This window comes from Amphiprion ocellaris, chromosome 11 (assembly GCF_022539595.1).
Source record: "Amphiprion ocellaris isolate individual 3 ecotype Okinawa chromosome 11, ASM2253959v1, whole genome shotgun sequence".
NCBI classification, from domain to species: domain Eukaryota; kingdom Metazoa; phylum Chordata; class Actinopteri; family Pomacentridae; genus Amphiprion; species Amphiprion ocellaris.
The window spans coordinates 9,095,404-9,110,354 of record NC_072776.1 but is presented as its reverse complement, the minus strand read 5'-3'; the positions used below and the strand labels follow the sequence as shown (position 1 = coordinate 9,110,354).

Here is a 14,951-nt window from a genome sequence, read left to right as displayed (position 1 = left end):
GGTGTCATGGGTACTACAGTGTTACAGGCTATACTCGGGAGACTCCGTATCAACCACATCAAGAGAAACACCAGAGGCTGAGATAGAGAAAATACATCAGTTTATTCAAGATAACGATATCTCACTTTACAAATCATTTTCTGTACAAAATCAAAACCGTTTACTAATGGCTACAATGCTGCAGCAAGCAAACCTTGTTTTCTGAAAGAAAATCCCCATTCGTATAAGTAACAGCTCCATCTTCCCTTCAGATTAACCCCTAAAGATGCACACTTAAAGTAACCCATTTTTACAACTTGTTTTGAGCAAAATTATCATACCTATTACTTTATTTGTACTATTTTAAAGTTGTTCTGCAACAGCGTTTTAACTCTGCTGAAAGCTTTTTGACTTAATCTTCATTTTTCTTCTACCGACCAAACACTGCTCTTCAGATGCAATTTTCTTTTCGCAGATCATTCTTGGCACAACCTGGATTTCTGCTGCAGTTAAGAAGGAACAGCAGTGTAGTTCCAGTATCTCCCTTGAGCTCGTACAACAATCTTAACGGTGTGTGTAAGAGCAATTTGTCAGCTGAGTGGTGCAGCGAATGGACTTGGTGTTTGATACAGAGTAAGGACTTCAGAGCAAGCTTGACATCCTAGAATGGTGTTCTGTGCTAAGACGATTCCCCAGACATCATGATATTTATCGATCCAGAGGTGTTCGCTGATGGCAGGTTGGGGGTTTTGATCAGTGAACTGTTCATTTGAATAGTGGAAGATGGAGATGTGCTATTCTGTGTTGCTGCAGGTGCAGTATTAGCAGTGATGTGGGGAAAAACTAAGTCAGATGGAGGCAGAGTTACACCAGGGACTACACCTGGCAAGTTGAGAGGAGGAAGAGGCGGAAAACCTGCAGAGTACAACAAAAAAATATCTGTTACCAACAACTACATTTAAAGATGTAGACATATTAACATAGAACTGTCAACATTTCTTGACTTTGATTTTCAAGTCTTAGATGGATGGATGTTACGATTTGAGCTCTCTTCCCAATCTACTTTCAGTGTAAGTAATTGGGGACTAAGGTTACAGTCCCCTTTCTGCATAAAACTGTTTTCTAAAGATAATCTGAAGTTATCATCCTTCCACTTAAGTTTAACCAAAAAAAACACAGAATTTTATCTCAGCCAGCACATATGCTGGATGCTCCAAACCGAGTGGCGCATACCAACACAGCGAGGATAGTCTTGATGCTGAGCGATGATAAATATACATAAGGTATCATTTGCTTTCTCTGTGGCATCATTATCTCATTAACAAGTAATAACACAATGAGTCTTGATCACTCTGACAGATCCACACTTTGCATATTGCCGGCTTGTGTCCCAGATGTAGGAAAAGGAGCCCAACTACAAAAAAAAAATCTAAATCTGAAAAATGGAGCTCTGTGGCACAGAGGAATAATCAGTTAAGACTTAAGCTACACAGAAAAAACTCTATAGTACAATCAGTTCATCCTTGGTTTAGTTTAAATCAAGATTTGTGGACAGTAAGAAAATTACAAAGCCTATCATTGACAACTTAACCTACGAAGACTCCAGAGAATAAAAATAGTACCTGCATGTTGTAGTCCAACTCCAGGTGGTATTACATGACCCATATCTGGTAAAGTCATGTTTAGGTTTGGTAAATTAGGAAAAGGTGGAAGACCTCCAGGCATGGGCATTAGACCTGTGCAAAAAGAAGTAAGCCACTGTGAAGTGTAGCAGACTAACAGCATGAAAGTTTGGATTTCACAGACTTTAGGTCTTTGGTGACACAGATGCTGAGCTACAAAATAAGTTTGCCAACCTGGGATTGTTGGAGTAGGATTGACAGACAATGGAACGCTTTGTGAGGCAGTCGCCTTGTTGGGCAACAGGACAGTAGAAGCTCCTGGAACAACACAATAATGAACAGATGTTTAGGTTTCTCAAGGCCGGTAACTCAGAATGTTAAAAGTAATTCCAATTGAAGCTGAAATAAGGGACTTTCACAAATATATTAGTTTTCTTCAAGCTCTTACCAAATGAGATCACACCATGCTGATTAAGCCAATCAGAGTCTCTCAGTATACCAGAGTTTTAAATCTGGTTTCTGGCAACATTGCACCTGTAGTGATACGTTTGGGTATTGTGAAGTGTCTAGCAGAAACACTAGGGAAGCTTGCAAGGAAAGTATCTGATGCGCTAAATAAAAGATACTCAGCAATTTAAGAAGGTTTACAGTTTAAAGCAGGGGTGTCACACTCATTCTAGTTCAGGGACCATATTCAGCCCAATTTCATCTCAAGTGAACCGGGACAGTAAAATCACAGCATAATAATCTATGAATAAATAACTATGACTCCAAATTTTCCCTTTGTTTTAGTGCCAAAAAGCACATTCTGAAAATGTTCACATTTAAAAACATTATGAACAACATGAAATTTCTGAAGAAAAATTAATTCAATTTCAACAATATTATGCCTCAGTTTATCATTTACACATTACAACTTACAGATCACAGAGGGTCTACAAAGAAACAAAACTTTTAGTTACAGGTATCTGAATGATATAGTATTTTATTTTATGATCAAAACTACAAAAGTCAGACAAAAAACGACAAAAACAAGACAAAATGTCAGAAGAGAATTGACACAAAATGACAGGCAAGAACAAAATAACAAAATATGACACAAATGACATGAAACAACACAAAAAGACAAAAAAAATTGATTAAAAAAAGCTACAAAGCGACCAAAAAATGGACACAAACAAGACAAAAAACGCTGCAGGTTTCACTTGATCTTCAGCTTAACTTCGGTAATCTGACAGAGATGACTGTACCTGTTGACAGATGGCTCAGGACAGCGGTTGGGTTCGAGCTGACTGACAAACTGGAAAGAGACTGCTCTAAACCAGTTGAAGCAGAAGACGACACAACAACTGGAACAGTTGGAACGACAGCAGAGAGATGGACCTGCTGACCAAAATCACAGTTTATCTGTAAATACAAGCCAGATGACATCAGAAAAAAAAATTCTAGATGTAATCATTTTTTGGAGATGCTGAGTTACCTCTGTGAAGCCATCTTTAGGTGGAGGTGCTGGTTCATTAGGAGTCTGTGCAGGGAAACTCATCTTCTTGCCCTCTGCAAATGGCTGTGTAGGTATCCTGTGCAGGTAGCCGTAACCAATCCCACATCCCAGACTGCAGAGGCAGAAAAACAGCAAAAATGTGAAGGGACAACATCCAAACATTTTACAATAGTCTTGAAGAAAATGTGTGATGGCAGCTTTTGCTCTCTGGTGGATCCAGATGACAAAAAACCTGCACAGTCAGTGATTTAAGCACAAGAACCAGAAATGGAAATATAACACAACTACCAAAACTGAGCATATAAGTAATCAGAAACTGAGACTTTCACAAATTTAAACAACAAAAAAACAGAGTAGTAACTGTAAGAACTTATGAGGCCTTTATTGTTACCATTATCCATCCATTATCTATACACCGCTTAATCCTCATTAGGGTCGCAGGGGGCTGGAGTCTATCCCAGCTGAGTTGGGGGGTCAATATATAACTGAGAGATTTTTGAAGCCCATAGGATACATCTTAGATACATTTTTATTTAAAGTTAAAAAAAAAAGTTTTTTATGTTCATTATGATCATGTCTTTACGAATTCCATAAAAAATGACTGGATATCACTAAAATGTCAACAAAATAACCGTCCCAATTTAGTAACCACCACCTTCTAATTAGCTAAACAATAATAAGATATGCTTATTCAAAAAATACTTTGACTGTGTTCTTTTTATTAAGTTGAGATAATCATGACACATATTTCGTTATTGGCGATATCAAATTTTATATGGAAAATAGCAAATTTTCTGTGTCAAGAAATCACTTTCAACTAAGTTCCCCATTACAAAATGCCTCTCAAGGAAGTGTGTTAATTCCAGATCACATGACCTGCTTCACATGATGTCATTTCCTCCTGAAGAAAAGACTGGCAAGACTCCAAGGCTTTCTGAGTTATTTAACATAAAGTAGTGTGTGAGTCAAGTGTGGTTTTATCACATGTCAACAGGTTTACTACAATATCTTTAGAAATAACTTTCAATTTTACTCCGTTGTATATATAATATTTAGAAGAATCTTCTTTAAAAATGCCATATAGTGTTTGGTTATAGGTGGCCATGTTGATTTTAGGCCTGAAAACAGCAAAAATGTCAAATAAGATATCTGTCAACTATGTTACAAAAAGTGCCACAATTATATATTGACCCTAGGGTGAAGGCTAGGGACACCCTGGACAGGACACCAGTGTATCACAGGACCACATATACAGACAAATAATCACACTCGCATTCATACCTACGGACAATTTAGAGCTACCAATTAACCTCAGCATGTTTCTGGACTGTGGGAGGAAGCCGAAGAACCCACAAAACCCATGTATCCCAGGAAGGCAGGGACACGAACCAGGGATCTTCTAGCTACAAGACAACAGTGCTAACCACCAAGCCACTGTGCAGCCCTTGTTACCATTATAGTATTTCTAATTCATTTAAAAGGTTAGGAGTTAGACTGGCAACTGGAACATGAGGTTTTCTGTCTCAGCCAAATGAGCCAGCAGAAAGGACTAGTGCTTGTGCGTTTTTAAAATTCAGTTTTTAACAGGCAACAAAGGCAAAGCTGAGTGAACCATTTTCCTGATAGGTGTCTTACCTGCCCTCTCCACCCCAGTCAGAGTTTGGAGTGATGACCACCTCGCGGCAGTTGTCTGTGTCTGTGTTGTAAACGTACAGCTTCAGCTCCTTCCCTTCATGAGTCTCAATGAGGGAAAACAAATCTTCGCTCTGTTGAAAAAACACAGTCACACACCAGTTCAACCTCATGCTAGTTTTATTTCAGCAATACTACCGGTCTGTAAAGCAACTACCTCATTCATGACGGTGTCTGCTCCTATAATGTAGTCGGCGTGAGGCCTCAACCCAGCCAGGGCTGCAGGAGAGTTTGCCTCGACTTCCTGGACTCATGAAAGCAACACGTATAAACACATTAGGCCAGACAAAGAACTCAAAAATAAAGCTCCAGTCAGACCAGCTCACTCACCAAGACGTGCCAAACATTTTCATTAACTCCTTCAAAGCTGCAGAAGCGAATGCTGACTCCCAGCAGCCCCTGGCCGCCCCACATGGTGCTGGGAGTGACGGTTGTCTCCCTCACAGCCAACGTCTTGCTGCTGTACAACAGCATCTTGATGGGCCTCTCCACGTTAATCTTCAGCAGCTCCTTCAGGGTGTCATTGTCCCTGTTCTATAACAAATCAATACAAGCAATTCATTGTCGTCACAGTTGTGGCTGCATGAGACCTGAAGCTGGATGTTTTATTACCTCAACTTACCATTCTAGTGTCACATATTGAGATGATAAAATCAAAGAAAGGCTCCAGTCCTGCACGATGGCCGGGGGAATTCTCTTGGACCTGCAAAATGAAAGAATAATAAGGGTTCAAATCAATGAAATAATAGCAGAAATCTAACACAGGCACTAAGCTGTTTGAGGGAATGAAAGCATCTGCCACCTTTGACATGGCTCCACAAAGAAATAAATTAAATTCTGCATATTTTATGTACTGTATGTGTCTTTAAATGTAAATCCATTAGGACACAATAGATATTCAAAACATTAAGCAGAGCATAGATAGATGGGAACGCATCAGTCGTAGGAGGGAAAATAAATGACAGCACTGTCAAAATGTTGTTTATCTGCGATTCTTTCAATTACACCTTCAGGTTTTAATCAGTTTAATGCCATTTTCAGAAATGTCTCCTGCAAGGTTAAAAGATCCTGAATTATTAGGCTGGGGATTTATACCTCGACAGAAGAATGAAGATTAAGCATCACAAATGTGGAACCCCATCATGTTGCTGTTTTTTCATTTTATTTTTTCATTTTTTTCAAGGGATCATGCATAAGATTAAACTTAAATGCTATCATTTCATGCATTGTACCAGAGTTAGGCTGCCGTTAATTTTCTTCTGCAGTCTTCTGGCAACTCACAATTACAGAATATTACGGTACAGCACAGAAAACACTTACATGCCTCACTTCAAATATTAAGAGCAGATACAATTTTCTCCTACTTTCCTCAAAATCAGTGGTTCCCAACTTGGACATCAGGCTCCTCTGAAGCTATACAAGACTTATCTCTAATACTTTATGAACACTGTGTGATTTCACCTCTTCTGGCCTAAAAAAATGGATGAAATAATCTGAAATAGTCCCACAGTTCCAGCAAATAATCAAAGAAAAAGCAGATATTAAGAATTGTATTCTAAGGCATCGGTCACCCTTTCTGTTTATTTTTTATCTTTTATGGTGGGACATTAAAAGTGATATTGTGCAACAAAACATGCCTTTCTGTAATCATGAGTAGAGTTTTGATTTAAAAATTCTCATTTGTAAAAGCTATAAAAATAATACACAGCTGCAAACAATATAATAGCGTTCAAGTGGTACTGAAAATGAATAATTATGACTGACTATTTTTCCCCTCAGCTTAATCTGTGCTACAACATCTAAAACCAGCAGTGGGGCGGAGCAGCAGCAGGAGCAGCTTTCAGTGAAGCACTGACAGCTAGCTGCTGACAGTTAGCTGACTAACGAGCACATACATGGAGCTATTTAACGGACATGTATCGGTGACTGAACCGTTTTCAAAACTCCTGTCACATATTTACCGCATACCTGTGTAAATATGAGCATTTCTCAGGCAGCACAGCTCGGTTCCTCAGCAGAAAGCTAACGTTAGCAGCGGAGCTAACAGCCGCTCACCGTAAACTCGCTGCGACACGAGAGCGGCTCTTACCCGGAGGACGTGGTATCCTTCGGTGCCTCCACCCGGTATCTGGACGCTCTGAGAGCCCCCCATGTCCCCCAGAAGGTGCAGGTCAGGGCGTGATAGTGAGCTGGTCAGCGGGCGGCTCTGCGCCACAGCATGTCGCGGCTCCACTGGTTCCTGGTTCTCGGTTCTTCCTGGTGCAGCTGTTTGATGATGACAGCAGCAGTGTGTGCTTTAAAAATGCCTCCGGTATTCATCCAGATTTACTGATAAATCTAGATGTAATGGGCAGTTTTTAACTGAAGCAAGCCTGGATTATCACAAGAAGGTTCGACACAATGCTTGCAGTGACTTTAGCTAGAGGCGTTATTGGGATTTTTACTCATTGAGAGAATAAATGCATCGTTTTAAAGTTATTTCAGAGCAAATTAATTAAAATACGAGACACTATTCTTAACGGTCCGTGTATATTTTGGCAATTTGATTTTCCGTTCTGAAACGGGTATTGAAAAACGAGTGGCTATTAGTTTTCGTTTTAAAATACAAAAATTAAAATTGAAATACAAGGCGTTTTTCCTTTTCATGATCAAAAGGGATATACGAAATTTTAAAAATGCTTTGATTTTCATTTTATATTTAGAATAACAAAAAAGTAAAATCAGTAAGAGACAGAAACGAAAAAGTTTTTTCATTTTCTGAGACCGGAAGTGGTCATCAGCAAGTGTGGAGCCAAACACAGTACAGTGCATAGACTGTATATAATTTCTTTTCGTTAGTTTTCATGGTCAAAATCAGAGATCAGGTGGCCGATCTTAAAATAAATCAATATTGATTTTTTTTATAGAGCCTTAAAGTTTTGCGAAGCCAGGGGGCGTGGTTACTTGATTGACAGTCTGGTCTGGAATGAGTGACAGGTCCAATGGTGGAGGCAGCCCAGACTCTGCTCTCCTCGTTTGGATGAATTCTGATATAATAACTGTTGGTTTATTTATCGGTGGAGCAGCAGAACATTTTCCACAGACAGTTTTCCCGCCCGTTGGCTTGTGTAAACCAGTTTTCTGCCTTCGGCTGATTCTACCAGCAGACTCTGATAGTTTGGTAAGTTATGTTTATTTTCGTGTCGCTTTTAATGCACTTTATATGCAGCTTTAGTGTCAAATATAATGTGTGCCATGCACTCCAGATGTTGGTGGAGTTTATTTCTGTGTGTGTTGACCAGAGAAAAGAGTTAGCATCCGGTAAATATTAGTTTTAATGTTAGGGATGCTAACCGAGCTAGCTGCTCAGTTGTAGCCTGATTAAAGCTAACGTAGCATTAAGCTAACGATGTTTGTGTTGAGTTTAATGTAAACAGCTGAAGTGTGTTGTGTTACTGTAATGTAATGCATTTAGTTAATAAAACTGTTTATGGAGACGCTGGTTCACATTAATGTAACGTTTAGAAAACCTAAATGTGATTAAAACAGTAAAGTTAAGGTTCTGTGTAGTCAGTAGTCCTGAATATCTGCTGAGCAATTAAATGTTCATCAGTGATTCATCTTTAGTGTGAAACTTGTTTGCACTTATATTTTTTTTAAATGTAGGTCATTTTAAGGTAAGACATTAAAGGATGGATTTCTTAGGTAAATGAATTTAAGGTTTAATTGACTGAAGTATTTCAGTCAATGTTGTGTTTCTTTCAATTTGAAATATCTCGATTTAATTAATACAGCTCAGTCAGTTACATTTTATATTAGTAAGAATTCTTATTCAGTTTAACACTAGATGAGGTATCAGTTCATTGAGTATTTCAGAGCTATTTTTTTTCTTTTCAATTATCTGTATTTAAAGTGATATTATTAAAATATAATTGCAATGAAACAGCAGCAACATAAGAAACTACCAAATATACAAAGGAAGTGCAGCTATTTTAATATTTAAAAAATGATCTATCAGTTAGAACATGGTGAAAGTGCAGCTAAAGTTAAGTTAGCGAAACTATGGATAAGCAACATTTCCTTTTACTTCCAGAAAAATAAAAGCCTCATATTTGCTATTTTTTTTAAAAAAATCACTAAAAGCAACACTTCCACCAAGTTTGTTTTAGTTTGTTGGTATTTATCGGTGGAGCAGCAGCACATTTTCCATAGACAGTTTTACTGTCCGTTGTCTTGTTTTAATCAGTTTTCAGTTCAGTAATTCAGTCCTTCGGCTGATTGGACCAACAGACGCTGAAGGACTCCGACAGCTGGTCGGTAATAAATGATAATTTACTGATCGGTGCCGGTTTTAATGAACTTTATGTTCAACTTCAGAGTCAGATATAATGTAAGCAGTGAACCCCAGGAGTTGGTGGAGTTTATTTGTGTTTGTTGACCAGAGAAGAGAGTTAGCATCCAGTGAATATTAGCTTTAATGTGAATTAGCAATGCTAACCGAGCTAGCTGACCAGTCCTGATTAGCAGCTAAATGTAGCATCAAACTAACGATGTTTGTGTTGTTTCCTGTCAACAGCTGAAGTGTGTTGTGTTCCTGTCATGTGGTTCATTAAGTTCATAAAACTGTGGCTGGTTCACATTAATGTAATGTTCAGGAAACTTAAATGTGATTAAAACAGTAACGTTAATGTTCTAGTTGTCAGTAATCAGCTTTAATTTGACACTAAAACAGGCTCTGATAGTTTTAAATGACATCAGTTTCATTAATTTGTTGAAAATTGTCTCATTTGTTGTTGTGATGTTGCTGCTGATTCATTAAAACCAGATGATCCGTGTTGAAGACACGTTTAGTTCTAGTATCAAAAGTACAAGAAGGAAAATGGAAGTTTAGTTCTGCTATGCCAGAGATTTCAGTCTTTATACCTCAGACTTTATTTTACAATAATGAAATAATCACAGATAATAAAAATAGAAATAGCAGAGAAAACCCGAGAGAAAAATTTCCTGAAAAGTCTGTGAAGGAAAAGCAGCTTTTTATCCTGTAAGATCAGAATCAGCTCCAACATCTGCATCTGAGAGCATCAAGTCAACCAGAAAGAAAAGAAAAAAGAAAATGACTTCTTTCTGATCACATCTGTTCTGCTGCTCACAAGCTGCTGCTGCTCACATTCTCACATTTATTGTCCACTTTTAAAGGTTCAGCAGACAGGTGCTCTGCTTTGGAGTGTGACGATGTCATCGGTGATGTGGAGAGTGAAGTTTCCGTTTCACCCACAGCGTGCTTTAGGGCACCCGGGTCAGACTTGATGTTTGAAATACTGATCGACAGCTCAGATTTAACTGTCTGTAGTTCCGTTTTGATGGGTGTTAAACTTTCACTCAAAACCGCCAGGAGCTGGGTCTTTAAAATGACCACCGTTTTGTTACAGAGTGAAAGTAGCAGTTCCTCCTGAAGGTCAGAGACTGCAGCATCTGAGGGCCTCTTCAAAAGAAGACGTAGTTGATGAAGGCGTTCTGGAGCAGGGCCGGAAAGACCACGACCAAGCAGCCTTGAGATCTTAGGCAGCGTCTCCCTCAGGTGGGTGTCAACGGTGTTCACAGTCAGGTCTGTGGTAATCCCGTCAAAAAACAAAACAGAAAAAAAATCTAGATTATGAATCATGTAACCAAAGCACTCTGTGTATAACGCCATAGTATAGGATGTAGTTCAGAAAATGTAGTATAGTAAAGTATATAAAGTATAGTATAACATAGTATGGCCTGTAGTTCATAGTATAGCATGTCGGCAAAAAAAAACCCCCATAGATTATTATGTGGTTCAAAAAGCGCAAAATGATAGGATGTTGCCTACAATTGTCATGTGTGATATGTGGTTCAAAAAATGTAATAGTGCAGTCTATTGTCAAAATAGTATGTTATTCAAGAAAACATCAGAGTATAATATGTTGTCTAAAAAATGCCATAGAATAATATTTCATTGCACAAGTAAAAGTATAGTAATTTTTAAAACTGTTCAAATTCTTATATGTTGCTAAAAAACACAAAAAAAACGTCCTAGTAATATGTCAATTAAAAAAGCCTACAGTATAGCGTGTCGCCCAACAAACGTCATAGTATAGCATGTCGTCCAAAAAACGTCATAGTATAGCATGTCGCTCTAAAAACGTCATAGCATAGCATGTCGCTCTAAAAACGTCATAGTATAGCATGTCGCTCTAAAAACGTCATAGTATAGCATGTCAGTCTAAAAATGTAATAGTATAGTATGTCACTCTAAAATCGTCATAGTATAGCATGTCGCTCTAAAAATGTCATAGTATAGCATGTCGCTGAAACAACGTCATAGTATAGCATGTCGCTCTTAAAATATCATAGTATAGCATGTCGCTGAACAAACATAGTATAGCATGTCGCCCAAAAAAAGTCATAGTATAGCAAGTCGCTCTTAAAACGTCATAGTATAGCATGTCGCTCTAAAAACATCATAGTATAGCATGTCGCTCAACAAACATAGTATAGCCTTTGGTCCAACAAACATCATAGCATGTCGCTCAAAAAACATCATAGTATAGCATGTCGCTCAACAAACATAGTATAGCATGTCGCCCAAAAAACGTCATAGTATAGCATGTCGCTCAAAAAACATCATACTATAGCATGTTGCTCAAAAAACGTCATAGTATAGCATGTCACTCAAAAAACGTCACAGCATAGCCTTTGGTCGAACAAACGTCATAGTATAGAATGTCACTCTAAAAACGTCAGAGTATAGTATGTCGCTCCTAAAATGTCTTAGCATAGCATGTCGTCCAAAAAACATCATAGCATAGCATGTCGTCCAAAAACCGTCATAGCTTAGCATGTCGCCCAAAAAAATCATAGTACAGCATGTCGCTCTAAAAACTTGATAGCATAGCACGTCGCTCAACAAACATAGTATAGCCTTTGGTCCAACAAACATCATAGTATAGCATGTCGCCCAAAAAATGTCATAGTATAGCATGGCGCTCTTAAAACGTTATAGTATAGAATGTCGCTCAAAAAACATACAATAGCATGTCACCCAACAAAGTCATAGTATGACATGTCGCTCAGACAACGCCATAGTATAGCATGTCGCTCTTAAAACCTCATAGTATAGCATGTCGCTCAAAAAAGTGATAGTATAGCATGTCGCTCAAAAAACGTCAGAGTATAGCATGTCGCTCAGAAAACGTCACAGTATAGCATGTGGCTCAAATAGCGTGTCGCTCAAAAAACGTCACAGTATAGCATGTGGCTCAAATAGCTTGTCGCTCAGAAAACATCACAGTATAGCATGTGGCTCAAAAAACGTCATAGTATAGCATGTCGCTCTAAAAACATCATAGTATAGCATGTCACTCTAAAAATGTAATAGTATGTCACTGTAAAAATGTCATAGTATAGCATGTCGCTCAAAAATGGTCATAGTATAGCATGTCACTCTAAAAACTTCATACTATAGCACGTCGCCCAAAAAATGTCATAGTATAGCACGTCGCCCAAAAAACATTATAGTATAGCATGTCGCTCAAAAAACGTCATAGTATAGCATGTCACCCAAAAAACGTCATAGTATAGCATGTCGTCCAAAAAACATCATAGTTTAGCATGTCGCTCTTAAAAGGTCATAGCATAGTAAGTCGTCCAAAAAACATCGTAGTATAGCATGTCGTCCAAAAAATGTCAGAGTATAGCATGTCGCTCTTAAAACATCATAGTATAGCATGTCGCCCAAAAAATGTCATAGTATAGCATGTAACTCAAACAACGACATAGTATAGCATGTCGCTCAAACAGCGTCATCGTATAGCATGTCGCTCTTAAAACGTCATAGTATAGCATGTCGCTCAAAATACATCATAATATAGCATGTCGCTCAACAAGCATAGCATAGCGTGTCGCCCAAAAAAACGTCATAGTATAGCATGTCGCTCTAAAAACATCATAGTATAGCATGTCGCTCAACAAACATAGTTATAGCCTTTGGTCCAACAAACATCATAGTATAGCATGTAACTCAAACAACGACATAGTATAGCATGTCGCCCAAAAAATGTCATAGTATAGCATGTCGCTCTTAAAACGTCCTAGTATAGAATGTCGCTCAAAAAACGTCATAGTATAGTATGTCACTCAAACAACATCATAGTATAGCATGTCGCTCTTAAAACATCATAGTATAGCATGTCGCTCAAAAAAGTCATAGTATAGCATGTCGTTCTAAAAACGTCATAGTATAGCATGTCGCTCTGAAAACGTCATAGTATAGCATGTCGCTCTAAAAATGTCATACTATAGCATGTCGCTCTGAAAATGTCATAGTATAGCATGTCGCTCTAAAAACGTCATAGTATAGCATGTCGCTCTAAAAACGTCACACTATAGCATGTCGCTCAAAAAAAGGTCATAGTATAACCTTTGGTTCAACAAACGTCATAGTTTAGCATGTCACTCTAAAAACGTCATAGTATAAGCATGTCGCTCTAAAAACGTCACTCCAGTTCACTCCAGTTCCCAGTCTCTGAGTCCAGGTCGCTCCACTTCCCAGTCTCTTATTCCAGGTCACTCCATCTCCCAGTCTCTGAGTCCAGGTCGCTCCAGTTCCCAGTCTCTTATTCAAGGTCGCTCCAGTTTCCAGTCTCTCAGTCCAGGTCTCTGAGTCCAGGTCTCTGCAGTTCCCAGTGTCGGAGTCCAGGTCGCTCCAGTTCCCAGTCTGTGAGTCCAGGTCGTTCCTGTTCCCAGTCTCTGTGTCCAGGTCGTTCCTGTTCCCCGTCTCTGTGTCCAGGTCGCTCCATCTCCCAGTCTCTGAGTCCAGGTCGCTCCTGTTCCCAGTCTCTGAGTCCAGGTCGCTCCAATTATACTGTGGCATTTTTTTTGCGCCAAAATTCATGATGATTTTTTTTCAAAGAAAACCTTTCTGGAGTGTTTTTCACGGCCTCCTTTACATTATTTCATCATATGGCACGTTTTTACAACATGTTTGAAAAATCACATTTTTTTTCGACATAGTATAGTAAGGCGTTTTTTTGCACCAAAATTCATGATGATTTTTTTTTTCAAAGAAAACCTTTCTGGACTGTTTTTCACGGCCTCCTTTACATTATTTCATCATATGGCATGTTTTTACAACATGTTTGAAAAATCGCATTTTTTTGGGACATAGTATAGTAAGGCGTTTTTTTGCGCCAAAATTCATGATGATTTTTTTTTTCAAAGAAAACCTTTCTGGAGTGTTTTTCACGGCCTCCTTTACATTATTTCATCATATGGCATGTTTTTACAACATGTTTGAAAAATCGCATTTTTTTTCGACATAGTATAGTAAGGCGTTTTTTTTGCACCAAAATTCATGATGATTTTTTTTTTCAAGGAAAACCTTTCTGGAGTGTTTTTCACGGCCTCCTTCACATTATTTCATCATATGGCACGTTTTTACAACATGTTTGAAAAATCGCATTTTTTTCGACATAGAAAACTATGGCATTTTTTTGCGCCAAAATTCAAGATTTCTTTTTCAAAGAAAACTTTTCTGGAGTGTTTTTCACAGCCTCCTTTACATGATTTCATCATATGGCACGTTTTTACAACATGTTGAAAAATCGCATTTTTCGACATAGTATAGTAAGGCGTTTTTTTTTTGCGCCAAAATTCATGATGATTTTTTTTTTTCAAAGAAAACCTTTCTGGAGTGTTTTTCACGGCCTCCTTTACATTATTTCATCATATGGCACGTTTTTACAACATGTTGAAAAATTGAATTTTTTTTCGACATAGTATAGTAAGGCGTTTTTTTGCACCAAAATTCATGATGATTTTTTTTTTCAAAGAAAACCTTTCTGGAGTGTTTTTCACGGCCTCCTTTACATTATTTCATCATATGGCATGTTTTTACAACATGTTTGAAAAATCGCATTTTTTTTCGACATAGTATAGTAAGGCGTTTTTTTGCACCAAAATTCATGATGATTTTTTTTTTCAAAGAAAACCTTTCTGGACTGTTTTCTACGGCCTCCTTTACATTATTTCATCATATGGCATGTTTTTACAACATGTTTGAAAAATCGCATTTTTTTTCGACATAGTATAGTAAGGCGTTTTTTTGCGCCAAAATTCATGATGATTTTTTTTTTCAAAGAAAACCTTTCTGGAGTGTT

General features: G+C 38.1%; 1 protein-coding gene across 3 annotated transcripts; it reads right to left on the bottom strand.

The window, feature by feature from the left end:
- Positions 1-83: 83 nt before the first annotated feature.
- Positions 84-7,066, bottom strand: LOC111567280 (Golgi reassembly-stacking protein 2-like). Of its 3 annotated transcripts, none has more exons than XM_023268279.3 (10): positions 6,884-7,066; positions 5,417-5,497; positions 5,125-5,328; positions 4,952-5,038; positions 4,738-4,868; positions 3,082-3,214; positions 2,852-3,008; positions 1,836-1,919; positions 1,602-1,715; positions 84-894 (listed from the first exon to the last, which is right to left on the bottom strand). In XM_023268279.3, exons 1-10 carry the CDS (start codon positions 6,944-6,946, stop codon positions 659-661), a joined length of 1,290 nt encoding a protein of 429 aa, XP_023124047.1. In that variant the 5' UTR covers positions 6,947-7,066; the 3' UTR covers positions 84-658. The 3 variants fall into 3 exon arrangements, with proteins under 3 accessions (XP_023124047.1, XP_023124055.1, XP_023124064.1); XM_023268287.3 differs by having other exon boundaries at positions 2,852-2,987; XM_023268296.3 differs by having other exon boundaries at positions 2,852-2,984; positions 6,884-7,064.
- Between the last annotated feature and the right edge of the window lie 7,885 nt (positions 7,067-14,951).